Source organism: Mandrillus leucophaeus, unplaced genomic scaffold (genome assembly GCF_000951045.1).
Source record: "Mandrillus leucophaeus isolate KB7577 unplaced genomic scaffold, Mleu.le_1.0 Scaffold1228, whole genome shotgun sequence".
Lineage (NCBI taxonomy): Eukaryota > Metazoa > Chordata > Mammalia > Primates > Cercopithecidae > Mandrillus > Mandrillus leucophaeus.
This window is the reverse complement of record NW_012100632.1, coordinates 739,610-755,252: the sequence shown is the minus strand read 5'-3', so window position 1 is coordinate 755,252 and position 15,643 is coordinate 739,610. Positions and strand designations below refer to the sequence as shown.

Below are 15,643 nucleotides of genomic sequence, written 5' to 3'. Positions count from 1 at the left end.
ACATACCTGCCTGCCCAGCAGTGGGTGTACTTAAAAGTTACAAAAAGAAGTGAGTTCCTCCTTCAAGTATAAATATTACATTTGAAAGTAAGCAAATACCATCAATAGTATTATAAAAATGTTTATCTTAGCTGAAGTAAGTATGAAAGTGCTTGGCACCACGGCTCACCCTCCAGGACGTGCTCAATAAGGGATGTTCATTTTCTCCCCCATGGCACTTTATCTTTATGAAGCATTTTCACACACTAGTCCTTTCCCAGCCTGCATAACAACACTTTGAAAGGGTTCTGTGATCCACATCTTACAGGTGAGAAAACTGAGATTCAGACGGAATGAGATGGCTGTCCCCTGAACTGCCCACCCCACAGGTGGATGGGCTGCTCTACCTCGAGAGAGACAGGACAGTCTGCGCTCCTATCAGGACCTCCATCCAGCTCTGGCATCTGCATCTTGCCCACTTTCTCCAACTCTTCCCCAATGTACCCTCTCCCATTCCCATCCCCCCATTCCCACAAGAAGAGTCTTCACCTTCCAGGGTGTTCCTGCGGCCATCGGCACCAATGATGACGTCAAACTCAAACTCCGACAGAGAATGGTCTGCAGGGAGAAATTCTGCCCGCCAGCCAATTTCTACCAGGACAGAGAAATGAGATGAGTTGGCAGAGAGAGGTGGGAAGAGAGTGATTATAACCCCCGTGTGGTGGCTCTGAGAAATGGACAGTGCAGCCAGGTCTATGCATCCCAGAGAGAGCCTCCAGGGGAAAGGCTAGAGCAGTCCAGATTCACTCTCTAATCTGGTGTCCTCTGACCTGAGTGTCAGTTCAATCCAGGATGAAGTAAACCAGCAACACCAACTCCATGCCTGGTTTTGCTGGCCTCTGCTAGGAGTCTGTCCTCAGTGCTCCATAAACTACTCTCATTTGCACCTTATTTTTCTCAACAGAGTCCACCATCTTCTCTTCACATTCTCCCACATTCTTCAGTGATTCTCATTGCTAAAGAGACCCAAAAGGATGTGTAGGGTGTAAGGAAACCAGTTTTAATTTCTATTGCATGCTCAAAATGTTCTATTGTACACTACACTGTCTTTTATTTTTTAAAAAATTCAGGTGAAGCCTGGATAATTAAGATTTAATGTCCACCAGAGGTCTGGAAAAGGTTAAGATTACAGTCTCTGAATGCCAAATGGTGAATGCTGTCCTGCTCCAAAAGCTAACTAAAGCCTCCCCTAAATTTTCAAATAATCTGGGCAGAGAACAGGATAAAACAGAAATGTACCCTAAGCAGGGAACTACAAGGTCTCTGACACTAAGCTGGTCCCAAACTCAAAGCCCTTCCCAGGCAGTAGATGATTTTAATAAGTAAGATGCAGAGGCATCCGGAATAAACTCTCTGACCATGGTGTGTGTAAGGGATAAGAATTTAAACAAATATGCTAAAAGGAAAAAAGAGAAACATTAAGATATGCCTATATGGGTGAATATCATAGTTTATAAATGATATCTCAATATGGTTAAGAGTATTATATAAAATAACATCTTGAACCTTATTTCACAGTTGCTCTAGAAGCTTCACTTCACTGGATTTTAAAATGTGCCATGGGTATAACAAGTACAACCACATATCTATGTGTGAAACACACACACAGCTTGAAGAACACGTGAATGAACCTTACCAAACAACCAAATCTATGTCTTCTGTCCTACTTATTGATTAGATTTCCTTTGCCAAAGTAGCATCCCCTTGGGACAGGGTAACCAAATTATAGGTTTAATGGCTTAATCATAAATACCCTCGGAACCAAAGAGCAAACCTAAAGTCATAGCAATGGTAAAAAAAACGAAAACAAAAACCAAAAAACAAACAAACAAAACACAGTAAAATCCTCTTCAGTGGCGTTATGCCAACCAGCTCTCAACAAGAATAACTCTTACAGAAACACCCTCTGGAAGCAGCAAATGGGATTTCTGTTTTGTAGTATCTGCTTTCTAGGCAGAAAAGGAACATTATACTGTACTTTGATTTTCTTGATCTTCAGGAGGCTCTAGAACCTTCACGAACTCCACATTCACATGGATTTCAACTCCCAGCATCAGGGCCACCTTGAACAGGATGAGCTGTAGTTGGCGAATACCTGTCAGGCAGGAAGGAGAGAGGAACTGTCACAGCAATGCCTGAACACCACCTATATGCAGAATGCTACGTAATCACTGCTGCTCAGTGACCTTTGAGCACAGCAATATACCAGCAATGATCATTATTGAGCCGGATTATGCACCAAGAGCTCTACGTTTTCTCGTCTAACTCTTACAGCGGCCCTTTGGAATCGTTATTCTCATTCTGTAGATGAGAAACTGAGGCTTAACAAGGTTAAGTGACTTGCTCAAGGAGACACAGAGCAAAGCTGGAACGTGGACTCATGTCGGTCCAATTTCTAGACCCTGTTCTAGCTGCTAGATGATGCTGTAACAAGAGAGACTCTGTCTTTCCAGCCTCCTTCCCCAGCTGGGCTCTAGGTTTGATGAAGTGAAGATGGAAAGAGGAGTAGGCAAAGACAGAGTAAAGGGCCTCAGTGAAGTACTTGATCAGTGACTCATTAGATGGGGCCTATGCCTCAGCTCTTAGACATCCAGTGGTGAGGAGTGGGTAGGAAATTCTCCCCACAAAGCTGGGTCATGGTTCCCCATCTCTTACCCACATTTCAAAACTCCCGCAGTGAGTAGAATCTCATTTCTCTGTTTTGTCTCCTGCCATTCAGCACAAATGGGTATGCCTCCAAATACTTTTCTGCAGATTGAAAAGTTTTAAACTTTTTTTTGTTTGTTTGTTTTTTTGAGATGGAGTCTCACTCTGTTGCCCAGGCTGGAGTGCAGTGGTGCAGTCTCGGCTCACTGCAAGCTCCGCCTCCCGGGTTCATGCCATTCTCCTGCCTCAGCCTCCTGAGTAGCTAGGACCACAGGCACTCGCTACCATGCCCAGCTAATTTTTTGTAATTTTAGTATTGACAGGGTTTCACCATGTTAGCCAGATGGTCTCGATCTCCTGACCTTGTGATCTGCCCGCCTCGACCTCCCAAATTGCTGGGATTACAGGCGTGAGCCACCACACCCAACCAGAAGTTTGAAACTTTCTGTGGGCCCTTCTGTATTTGGTGGGCTTGACTCATTTAGCATTTATTGAGCATCTATACTGTGCCAGGTGCCATGCTAGGCACAGGAGATACAGAACACGCCTTCTAATGGAGGGAACATAGGTAAACAGAATGGGGCAAGATATGGTGGTTGGGGGAGGGTGGCAGTGGTAGAATAGGGCCTTAGTTGGGGTTCGGAAAGCCAAGAGAGGAGGGACTAAGAATATCAAATCCCACAGAGAGATGAAGGACTGTGAAGGTGACAAGAGGCCAGTGAACTTGGGGGTTTGGGAGCTTTTGGAGACCCTGGTGAAAATCTCCTTAGCACAGTGGTGGGGAACACAGCAGACTGCGAGGTTAGGAGGTTTGAATGGAAAGTATAGACCAAGTCTACGCCCTTCTTTCTAGAATAAATACCTTATGGCAAGGAAAGGTGGTGGGGCAACAATAGGGCTGGAGGTCTGGCATGAGGGGAGGAGCAGGAAGACTCAGTGACGGGGCAGGTGGAAAGGAAGGAAGGAAGCCAGAGGGACTGGAACTGGAAAGGAGGTGCCAGCTGTGACTTGGCATGACACATGAGGAAGGAATGGGTGCTGGGGCAGCAGCAGAGAGAAGCGGGCCTAGACCAGGAGCACTGGAGGGAGGCCATCTGCTAGGAATGAGGTCACCGTGCTGGAGGTTTGGAATGGCCACAATGGGAAGTGGAGGAGGATGTTAACACAGACATGGAGAACTGCTGAGCAGTGCTGAGTATGATGATGTAGCTGGGGCTAGAGATGTGGCTGGAGTGATCCAAAGCCAATCAGCTTAAAAAGCCCAATCCACCTCCTGCCATGAACCACCCTACCAGGGGAGGCCTGACCTCTCCTTATAGTTATGAGGTTCCTACTCAGTCTGGTTCCAGCACACAGTAGGCGCTCAATAAATTCTCCTTGCCTCCTTTCTCACAAGTACTAGAGCTACCCTTGACAATGATCATTCTGACTGTCTCCATGTTATTTCTAGAGACCCACCAGCACTACGGCATGCTGCAGTATTTCCAAGGACTAGGGGTTCAATTAAAGCCCCGTCAATGAGGGCAGAGAAGGGTTCCTGGCCAGGAAGCCAGCCCAACCAGCCCAGGGCCCCACAAGGCATCCTGGTACCTGGCTCTGCCCCACAAGAGAACTTGATGAGAAAGCAGTGCTCAATACAGTGGTTCTAAATTGGTAACCGACATACATTCTTCCATGGGTGGGAGAGCACATCTTGAAAGCTGACACTGCAGCTCTCTGAGTAAATCCAAATTTCCACTAGACTCCTGGAATTTTCTCATCTCAAAGTGGGAATAAATTCTGGGGCCACAGCTGGTAAATTCTCCTGTGTCTGAATAAATTATACCCTACGTGACTGATAATTCTCTCCAGTTGTTCCCGCCCAAGCCTCATTCCTTTTTCCCATCAATTCTTGTCCTCATAAGAACATGGCTCTCAGGGCCCTCCTCCCAACCATCTCTACAGAGAAACACTGGTTGGGAGAAAGCAGCTTTTAATTCTGAAGTCTGGGGACCATGGCTGCTTCTTGCTCACTGTACAGCATGGGATGCAAAGCATTTTCCTGAGCACTTACTATGTGCTAGGCACAGTGCTAAGCACATTACAAATTTGACCTCATTTAATCTTCTCAGCAATTCTAGGAGACAGAAATTAATCACACTTTACAGGAGATAAAATTGAGGCTTGAAGAGTGTAAGGGATTTTCCCCAAGTCACGTAGAAATGGAAGAGACATATTTTGGACCCAAATCTGTTCAAACTCTTGAGTTTTCCCCATAGTGTTAACCTCCCTTTCATGGGTCACTATTGCTGTACAATCATCCCTGAGTATATGCTGGAGAACCCCTGAGTATACCAAAATCCATGCATACTTAAGTCCTACAGTTGGCCCTGTGGAATTCAAGTATACAAAAAGTCGGCTTTCTATATAGGTGGGTTTTACCTCCTGCAGGTGTTTGGTTGAAAAAAACTGAGGTATAAGTGGACCCTTGCAGTTCACACCAGTGTTGGTCAAGGGTCAGCTGCATAGAAAACAGCGAAAGACCTCCGCGCTGCAAAGCTGCAGGAAAGGGAGTCTGCCTTTCCCAAAACCTGTCTGCACATACCTAGTCCTGAGAGCTCCAGGCTTGAGGAACATCAGAGCAGAAGAGCCTCAGCACTCATCTCTCCCTATATGAGCATTCAGGGATGCCCAGGACCTGAAGTCCACGTTCTCTATTTTCCTTCCTATTCTGGCTGAAGTCCCACCATGATGTTCTCTCTCTCTTTTTAAAACTCGGATTTTTAAAACTTTGGTATGGGATCCATCAGGAAACAAGGATCCAATTGTTTCTTTCCTCTGCTCTAAAACCTGCCATGGCTCCCCAGCAACACCAGCACAATGTCCAAACTCCTTTGTATGGAGGGTCTTGACTATCTGGCCCATTAATGGTTTTGTGTGGCCCCTTCCTCCATATTCCTTTAGCAAGTGTAACTAACCCTATTAAAGCACATTACCACTGACAAAATCTCAATGAGCTCCATCAGGGTACAGACTATGCTATTTACCTCTGCCTCTGTTTCTCTGTTTCACTCAGTCATCCAACAGATGTTTATCAAGCATGCGCTATGAGTCAAGCATTCTTTCATGTCCTGGAGATAGTCTGGTGATTAAGGCATACTGCAGTCCCTGACCTCATGGTGCTTACAGTCCACTGGGGGATAACCCAGGGCCCAGAACAAGGCACAAAGCAGGCCTTTTACTAGATGTCTGTTAGTCTGATATATGGTGTCCCCAGGTACTAAGATGGAACAAGCTGGGGACTCCTACACATGCAGAGATATGTCTCACCCAGGGTCAGTCCCCTCCCTTCATGGGATATCACTATAGACTCCACTCACTGATATGGTCGATGGAGCCAGCACAGAACTTCCCGTAGAACTTCTTGGCTCCCAGGCCCCGAAGGTCGTGGATGGTGAAAGGCCAGAGGTGTAGCACATTGTTCCGGGAGAAGGTGTCCCTCTTCTCCACCACGACCACTTTGGCTCCCAGGTAGGCAAGTTCAATGGCAGTGCGCAAACCACAGGGTCCTCCCCCAACAATGAGACACTGCAGAGGTGAGAGAGGAGAGAGTCTTGGTAACCTCTAGCATCACAGACACGAACCCCCAGTCAGCAGGGAAACTGAGGCACAAACCCCACTCTTCCTGAACCAACCAGCAAGTGCAAGCTGTGTACCTGTTAGGGCCTGTCATTTATCCACCCAATGTACCTTACCTGTGGGCCTACCATGCACCAGCCACTGCGCCAAGCCCTGTGAGGAGTGCAGAGGTAAAGGGACTTGGCGAGGAGGCACAGTAAGATGCACATGAAGTTCAGAGTCAAAGTGAACTGGGGTTAAGTCCCAGCTCCAGTATTTGACCACTTAGTTTCCTTATCTGTGTGGGTCTACTACTCTGCTCATAAGGTTATTGTAAATAAGATCACTTTTAAAAAGCATATGGTACATCTTTGTGGTCTCGAATTAAGTAATAGTGTCTTAGATATAACAGGAAAAGCACAAACAACTAAAGAAAAAATAAATGGGACTTCAAAATTAAAACTTGGTTCTTCCAAGACCACCATCAAGAAAGTGAAAAGACAACTACAGAGAAGGGAGAAAATAGTTGCAAATCATATATCTGATATGGGACCTGTATCCACAATATATAAAGGATGTACAACTCAATAATAAAAATACAAATAGCCCCACTAAAGACTGGGCAAAGACCTTTCTTCAGAGAAGATATACAAATGGTCACTAAGTACATGAAAAGATGCTCAACCCCATTTGCCTTCAGGCAAATGCAAATTAAAGCCACGGTGAGAAATCACTTCACACCTACTAGGATGACTATGATAGAAAAGAGAACAGCAAGTGTGGTGAGGATATGGAAAAACTGAAACCCTCATACATGGCTAGTGGGAAAATAAATTGGTGCAGATACATGAAAACAGTGTGGCCATTCCTCCAAAAGTTAAACAAAGAGGTTTAAACCATAGGAGCCAGCAATTCCACTCCTAGATATATATACCCAAGAGAAAAGAAAACATGTTCACACAAAAACCTGTACGTGACTGTTCATGGCAGCATAATTCATAATAGCCCCAAAGTAAAAGCAACCTAAATGGCCACCACTGATGAAGAAACCAAATGTTGTATATCCATACAATGGAATATTATTCAGCCATGAAAAGGAAAGAAATTCGAATATACAAATGAACCTTAAAAACACTGTGCTAAGTGAAAGAAACTAGATACAAAAGGACACATATTGTATTTTGTTTATATGAAATGTCCAGAATAGGCAAATCTATGAGACAAAAGTGGATTAGTGATTGCCAGTAAATGGGGGAGGGAGAATTGGGGAATGACCGCTAATGGACACAGGGTATATTTTTGGGAGGTTCTGGAATTAGATAGTGGTGATGGTTGCATAACTTTGTAAATATACTAAAACCACCGAATTGTGTACAATAAGAGGGTAAATGTGAATTATGTCATAATAAAAAACAGTGCATGAGAAAAAAACATGGTACAGAGCTTGGCATGTACTAGTGTAAATGGTGTCATTCTTATTGCTGAAATCTAGGCCCTGTCTTCTGGGAATTCTCAGGCTAGGGATAAAATACATAACTTATGAAATAAATAACTAGAACCTCACGTGGCTGTTTTTTTCTGGAGCCCAGAGGGAAAAGCTAATCCTGCCTGGTAGGTTGGAAAGGATTTTCACAGAGGAGAGTCTTTAAAAATATTACTTTAGCCTACATTTGTTGAGCACTTACTATGGATCAAATGGTTTCAAGTGCTTTCTGTGTTTTAGCTCTTAATCCTCACAACAAATCTAAGCAACTATTATGGTGCCCCTTTCACAGATGGGGAAATTGAGGCACAAAGCAGCTGCTTAATTGGCTTATGCTTTTACAGATTGAAAGGGGGAGAGCTGGGATTCAAACCCAGGTAGTCTGATTCCAAAGCCCACCATGTTGGACTGCTTCTGGTTTGCCAGGAATAAAAAAGAAAAAAGAACATTTCAACAGAGGTAACTGCCCTTTTCAAAGAGAAAGAGAAAGAAGCTCAAGGTGGATGGAGAGAAGGATACTTTGGGAGAAGAGACGGGAAGGAGAGAAAAGAGAGTTGGTCTGGAGCCAAATGGTGAAAGTTTTTTTTTGTTTTTTTGTTTTTGTTTGTTTGTTTTTTTTTAAGACACAGTTTCACTCTTGTTGCCCAGGCTGGAGTGCAATGATATAATTTTGGCTCACCGCAACCTCTGCCTCCTGGGTTCAAGTGCTTCTCCTGCCTTGGCCTCTGAGTAGCTGGGATTACAGGCAAGCACCACCATGCCTGGCTAATTTTTTTGCATTTTTAGTAGAGATGGGGTTTCTCCACGTTGGTCAGGCTGGTCTTGAACTCCCAACCTCAGCTGATCCACCCACCTTGGCCTCCCAAAGTGCTGGGATTACAGGCGTGAGCCACCGCGCCCAGCTGGTGAAAGTCTTAAGTGCCAAAGGCATATTTTACGACCTTGGTCCTGTTGGCATTTGGGCCATGTGGGCAGAGGTGACAAAACAGGATTCTGCACGGTCCTCAATGGACACTGCATGCTACTCGGTCCTCAATGGACACTGCATGCTAAAAAGACAAGGATCCTTCCCCAGGGAAGACACACGATGACCTAGGAGAGCTATATTGGGCAAAAGCCTTTTCTTTCATAGAAAATCTTATGAGGAGCACCAATACTGTCTAAAACCAGAGGAAAATGGCAATACTCTGGCTGAAAGCATCAGAAGAAACTCTTTCCTAAGGCAGGAGTTTGCCTGGGGGATCTGACTACCCGCAGCAAGGCAACAGGCAAGGGCATCTGCACCCACTCCTCAGTTCTTGACATTGCAGAGGCATCTGGTAACTGTCCTTCTGCTTGAGATCAAACCTTATCTTAAAAAAACACATTCCCCTTCCTCTAGCAAATGTTCCATCATCCAGTTATCACTCAGCTGGGCCTGCAGGGTCCCAGAGGGAGAGTGCAAACAAGCATATCAGGAGCTCCCACACCACAATCAGTGTGGCTTACTGGTTGGAACCTTCCAGAGAGTTTGTAGACACCTAATTAGGGGAAATGAAGTCACCACTGAGATCCAGCTCAAGACTTCAGGGAGTGAGTGGGTGTGCAAGCCCATGTGCTTCCTCTCTGGATAGAGCCACCGGGAAAGGACCAAGCCCCACTTCCCAAGCCTGGCACTAGTCTCTACCTCACTCTCCACAAACAGCTCCTTGGCTTGGACATAGCCAGACAATGAGAGTCATTTCAAAGCACGACTCCAAGCCCCGACACTGGTGAGGTTTGCTTTGGGGTTAAGTCTGGATTCACTGCATTTCTTTGCAGTTAGCACATCTTTTCCTGTTTGCTGAGTTCTGTCCCTCTGGGGCCACGGATGGAGCAGGGGTAGAAGGATGTGGGGTGAAGAGGGGCAGGAAAGAAGGGAGGGAGGCCCCTGCATCCTTCTGTCCACCAGGCCCGACACAGCACTGCTCCCTGGACAAGGCAGGAGATCCCTTTCCCACCGGTCAGGGGGCTGCTGTGCATTTTGCGGGCAAACAGTAGCTGGTGTACAGTTTCTGATTCTCTTGGCTAAACCTAAAATCCCATTGGCAAAAGCTCAGTTTTCCCACCATCCTGGGCCCCAGTACATATTTCGGGCCTGAAATTTCAGAGATGCCAGTCATACCGTAATTTAAAGTCAAAGCAAATACCAACGGGCCTAATTATATAAAGGGAGAAAATTTGGTACAGATGTTATCGAGGCCAGAGAGACGGCTTGTTGGCAGAGGCCAGGCCAGGTTTTCTCTGGACGTACTTGTTGTGATTAATATGGGAACTCGGTGTTCTGACAAGAGGCCAAATACCATGGCAGCCACATGCCCGGGCAGAGGAGTGGGAGAGAGGAGGACTTCCCCAGCATGCCCACTGTAGATACTCTGGACACTGGATGTGGTCCAAACAGACCACAGATGCAAAGGGTTGTGGTAACTCGATCTGAAGGAGCTCTTTCCTCAGACCCAGCCAGGCCTTATGTCCAAGGAAGGAAAGCTTTTCATTAAAACTCAATGAGATTGTATGTTCCTTCCCTGGGCTCCCGTGAGCTCTATCCTTTCTGCTTCCCCAGAACAAGCTCTGCGAGTCATATTGTCTGTGTCTGACCTACAGCCAGTACAAGGGTTCCTCTAAGGCTGCCCCTGTCCTCTGCATTTCTGTGTGTTCAGAGCCCAGTACCAGGCCTGCTACCTAGGAGGCCTCAATTGATAGCTGATGGATGAACTCTCCACACCCTCTCCACCTACCCAGTTCTGGCTCTGCATCCACAACTGGGATGTTCAGTTCACACCAGTTGGGGATTCACGTTTACAGATTCCCACCCAAACTACGGGAGCCAGGGTCTGCCAGAGCCACCAGTATCATGGATGTCAGCATATCTGTGTGATCAGGTGACATAAATTATTACCCAGTGGGGAGCAGGGCAGAGCCAACACCAGCAGGAAATCCATTGTATAGATAAGCTCGGCGGTGTTCAGGCCTCCACGTTAGCACAGAGAGACAAACACTACATGGAAAAATCAGCTCTTTATCAAGGGTCAGGATGGGGGGTTGGTGACCAACTAACCCACAGTCAGGACACAAGGACTGGGCAGCCCCAGCTCACGTGTGACTCCTGCTCCTCCCCAGGGGGCCCTGCAAACACAACCCACTTCTTGACATGGTGCATCTTCTAGCCGCCCCTCTCCCAGCCCACAAGTGGACAAGTGTGCTGGGGCTACGTCAGGAATGCATAAGAGATTCGGCCCCCAGAGGGAGATGCTGAGGGGACCAAGACCTAAGCCAGGGGTTAGCAGTCTGCAGGCTTCATTTCCACTTCTGAATCCCATCCTCATGTTCCTTGAGAGCTGTATGTACAGACACTGCAGCGAGGGGGAGTGCAGAAGCCAGCACCTGACCAGGGTGTGGTGTTCCCTAGCCCGCTTACCCACCCTGCACCTCACCTAGAAAGGACGGTTGTGAGACCTCACTGCATGGTGCCCAGCACATTCTACTTGCCAGGCACTGTCCTAATTGCTTTGTGTATTTCCTCCTTGCAACTGCCCCATGAAGGTGTTATTATCATCCCCATTTTATAAGTGAAGTTAACTAAGGCACTGAAAAGTTAAGCAACTTCCTCCAGGCACCCTTATTAAGTCTCTTTTTGAGTAAAGACGGTAAGAAATGTCTTTAAAGTCACATAACGAATAAGCTGTCAGATCTGGATTTGAACCCAGATAGTATTGGTCCAAAGTCTATGCTCTTACCGGCTTGACTGACAGTGAAGCCCGACCTCAGTGGTGAGCTCAGGATGAAGTGACAGGACTTGGCTCCTTCCCTGCATTGAGCACACTGCGGCCTCCTGAATGGAGCTGGGGTTCAGGCTGGGTTCACAGGGGCTCTGCATGGAACGAGCAAGCCATGTCCAGCCTGAGCTTCATGTGCTTCCACAGGGTGGGAGGTCATAGGCTGGACAAAGCTTGAGCCTGTGCAAGTCACACTGGCAGGTGCCACCACAGTGGGAGTTTGGGCTTGGATAATGCAAGCCTCCTTTGGTGAGGGTGGCCCTGGCAGCAAGCTGGGCATGGGGGAGGTCATGCATGGTGCTGTCTCCCTGGTAGCCGTAGCCCTCCCAGCACACTGACCTGCAGGCCAGCTCCCCAGGGCAGTGCACTGGTGCCAGAGACGTGCCACCATACTTCCTGGTGTGGCTCTGCAGCCTCCCTGGCTCTCAGGACCAGCCACTTATCTGAATCCAGGCAGGAAGCCCCTGGCTGTCACTGGTTTACCGTGAATAAGAACAGCTTGATTCAGAATCGCAGGATGGAGAGTTTTCAAATCCAAGGTGCCACCCACCTGCCAGAATGTGTGTGTTGGGGGAGAATTCGCAGTAGGGGCCTGGCTGCATGGCCTCAACCCTGCAGGGCAGTGCTGGGGTTTACTCACGAGAGATGGGGCTAACACTTGCTGCCTGCTTATAATGTACAAGAGCTGTGCTAAGCATGTTTGAAGAAATACATCTCACTTCATTCTTACAGTAACCCTGAATTAGGCATATTCATCGTCATTTGGCACATAGGAAACTGGAGCTTGGGAAGGTTAAATGACATGGCCATGGTAACAGAACCAGGGTGAAAACCTAACCTCTGATCCCAGGGAACATGCTCAAAATCACCTGAGGTTCTAGCTGTGGAGGAATCTCTGGGAGGGGGTTGGCCAGTAGGGGCTCCCCAGGGGAACTTGAAGTGCTGCTCTGGGCAAGGAGTTCCATCTCATCTGAATTGACATGGCCCTGACATCTCCAGACTCTCTTCTGTATCCAGTTATTCCTGACTAACAATTACACACCACTTCTCAATCTTAGAAATTTACAGAAAGAAAATGGAAAAAGGTATCCTATGCTTTGTACGTTCCCTAAAAAAGCACAACTAATTCCTCTGAGAAACATTCCGTTTCTCTCTGTCCTTCCCTTCCATCCTGAGCCAGTGTTCTCCTCCTCCATGACCAACTGTAACCAGTAGCTGCAGGGTCTGGATTTTCAGGGACAGTTTTATTTGCAGACATTCTGCCTCTTGGCCTCAGAAGTTCGCTCACTGCTGCCTAGTTTAGAAGTTATAAGGACAATCCTCAAGGCTTGTACATCTCTGGATACTGGTTGGGTCTCATGGCATCTCCCCATTTAACACATAGGTTCCCTGAAGTCAGGGTGTGAGGGCTACCCCTGTACTCCTGCCAGCAGCAGAGTCGAATATCTCACTTGAGATCTGAAAGTGTGGAGGGAACAGGCCAACACAGACCCATCTTTGTTGATGCCTGTGCATCTCTATCGGGAAGGCTTAGAGTAATAATAGTATTAATAATAGCAATAATGAAAACAAAGCTACTGCTTATTGCCTGCTTATAACATACGTGAATTGTGCTAAGCACATTATAAGAAATGCATCCTGAGTCATTCTTACAATCGTCCTGAATTAGGCATGTTCATAGCCATTTGGCAGATAGGAAAACTGGAGCTCGGGAAGGCTAAATGACTTGGCCATGGTAATAGAACCAGGGGAAGAACCTAGCCTCTGACTCCATACTCAAAATCCCAATCCTATATTAATCCTTCCAGGTTTCCATGGAGTGTTATGTGGCAGGGCATTAATATTCTTCTTCCCATCTAAGATATGTAAAGGACTAGTGAGATGGCTCTGGGGATTACAGGCTCATGTTCCCAAACCTCAGGAAACTGGCTGGCTGGGAACTAGAGAAGAAGAAAAAAAGATATGATGAATGCTAGATTGTTTGGTATTGCCTCTCACTACTTTAGGAATTTAGAGAAGGAACAGATTAGTGACTTCAGTCAAGAAAGGATCCCTCCAGGAGATAGACCATGAGTGGGGAATCGAGGCTGAAGACTGGAGAAAGAAAACAAATGGCATGCTGAGAAAGACGTGGTTTGCAGGGCAGTGGCTAGTGAAGTGAGGGTCAGGGTTGGTGAGGAAGGCGAAACCTGGCAGTAGAGAAAGAAAGAGCCAGATCATGGAGGGTCTTAGATGGCAGACTGAAGAGTTTGGACTTTATTCCCCCACTTTGGCTTTTATGAGCTTGGAATAGGATGGAGGTGCTACTGTAGGACAATTGGTTCCAGAGCAATAACAAAGATGGTAAGAAGACAGAAAAGAAACTAGAGGTGGAGAGGCAGTCAGGGCAGCCTTTGAAACAGTTGACCTACTTTCTTGACCCTCTTGTGCCCTGCAGCTGCTGAGGCACCCTTGCTGCTGCTCCTCATCTTCCTGTCCTCTATACCTGGGAGTGCCTGGGCTCAGCCTTTATACCCTTCCCTTATTGACCTTGACACCGTCTACTTCCTCGCCTACATGCTGATGGTGCTCAACCCTGAATTTCCCCCAGAGTCCAGATTCCCCTAGACAACTGTACACTGATATTTCTACCTGCTCCAATAAGCACTACTCACATAACAGATCTACAACTGAACTCTTATTCCCTCCCTGCAAAAACATGCTTTTCCCCCATCAACTCGGTCTTGGTAAGTGTTACCTACTTTTCTACCTGCTTAGACCAAAAATCTTGAATCAATCTTGCTTGCTTCCTCTCCTCTTTCCTCACAACTAATCCACCAATAAATCTTGTTGACTACCTTCAGAACAGATATAGAATCCAATCAATTTTCACCTGCTCACAAAATGCCCCCTTATCCAAGTCATGGCCACCTCTCCTTTGACCTGATGTCAGGGCTCCTATCTGGTCTCCCAGCTTCTAACCTTGTCACTTTGCAGTCTGTCCTCACACAGCAACCAGAGCAGTCCTCCTCAAGTCAGATCATGTCACTCACTCCTAGCTCACATCCTTTCATGTCTGCCTGTGGCACTTAGAAGTCAGAATCGGAGGATGTGGCTATGGCCTTAGGGGCCTATATGATCTCAACCTCCAGTTTCCCTTCTGTCCTCTGCTCCCACCACCCCTCCTCTCACACTCCAGCTGTACTGGCCTCACTTTGTTTTCTGTCTAGAACACTCTTCCTCTAAATATATATATATATATATAGCTATTTTCTAATACAAAAAAAAGAAATCTATTGCAGAAAACACATGGGTCTAGTTTTATTTGTCTTCATATTAAACTCTACTTTTCCAAACAGCATTTTAAACATTTGTAAATATTTCCAGCATCTACTTTTATATTTTTCCATTGTGATTTTTTTTGTTTTTTTACTATTAGTTTTACAATATTTTTTGGCAATATTTCATTATAACATTTTTCAGATATATGGAGAAACCACAAGACATCCAAATACTCACCATCTAGATTCTGTGATTAGATTTTCTTCTCCTTGCTTTAGCACATATCTATTTACACCTGTCTATCCTTCTACTCACTCATCAATTTATCTTATTTTGTGGTACATTTCAACTAAATAGCAGAATCAATACATTTCCTCCCAACCAAATATTTTGGATGTATCTCATTGACTAGAGTTCAATATTTGCTCAAGTTTTTGTTTTGTTTTGTTTTGTTTTGGTTTGGTTTGGTTTGGTTTGGTTTGGTTTTTAGAGACAGGGTCTTTCTCAGTAGCCCAGGCTGGAGTACAGTGCCATGATCATGGCTCACTGTAGCCTCGAACTCCTGGGCCCAAATGATCCTCCCACCTCAACCTCCCTAGTAGTTGGAACTATAGATACACACCACCACACCTGGCTAATTAAAAAAAAATTCTGTAGAGACAGGGTCTGCCTATGTTGCCCAGGCTGTTGGGCCCTCAAGCAATCATCTTGCCTCGGCCTCCCAAAGTGCTGCTAGGATTACAGGTATAAGCCAGCATGTCTGACCTGGGTTTAAGGTAAAATGTATATAAAATGAAATCTACATACTTTTTGTTCCTACTGC

The 15,643-nt window shown here is 46.1% G+C and overlaps 1 protein-coding gene across 4 annotated transcripts in view; it reads right to left on the bottom strand.

Annotated features, from left to right (window-relative positions):
- The window catches only part of MICAL2 (microtubule associated monooxygenase, calponin and LIM domain containing 2), a 186,283-nt gene that overhangs the window by 53,976 nt on the left and 116,664 nt on the right, over positions 1-15,643 (bottom strand). For all 4 annotated transcript variants that reach the window (XM_011971494.1, XM_011971495.1, XM_011971496.1 and 1 more), the window contains 3 exons: positions 6,045-6,252; positions 2,018-2,134; positions 529-630 (listed from right to left, as the gene is read on the bottom strand). In XM_011971494.1, coding sequence (XP_011826884.1) covers positions 529-630; positions 2,018-2,134; positions 6,045-6,252 — 427 coding nt within the window. The remainder of the gene's footprint in view (positions 1-528; positions 631-2,017; positions 2,135-6,044; positions 6,253-15,643) is intronic.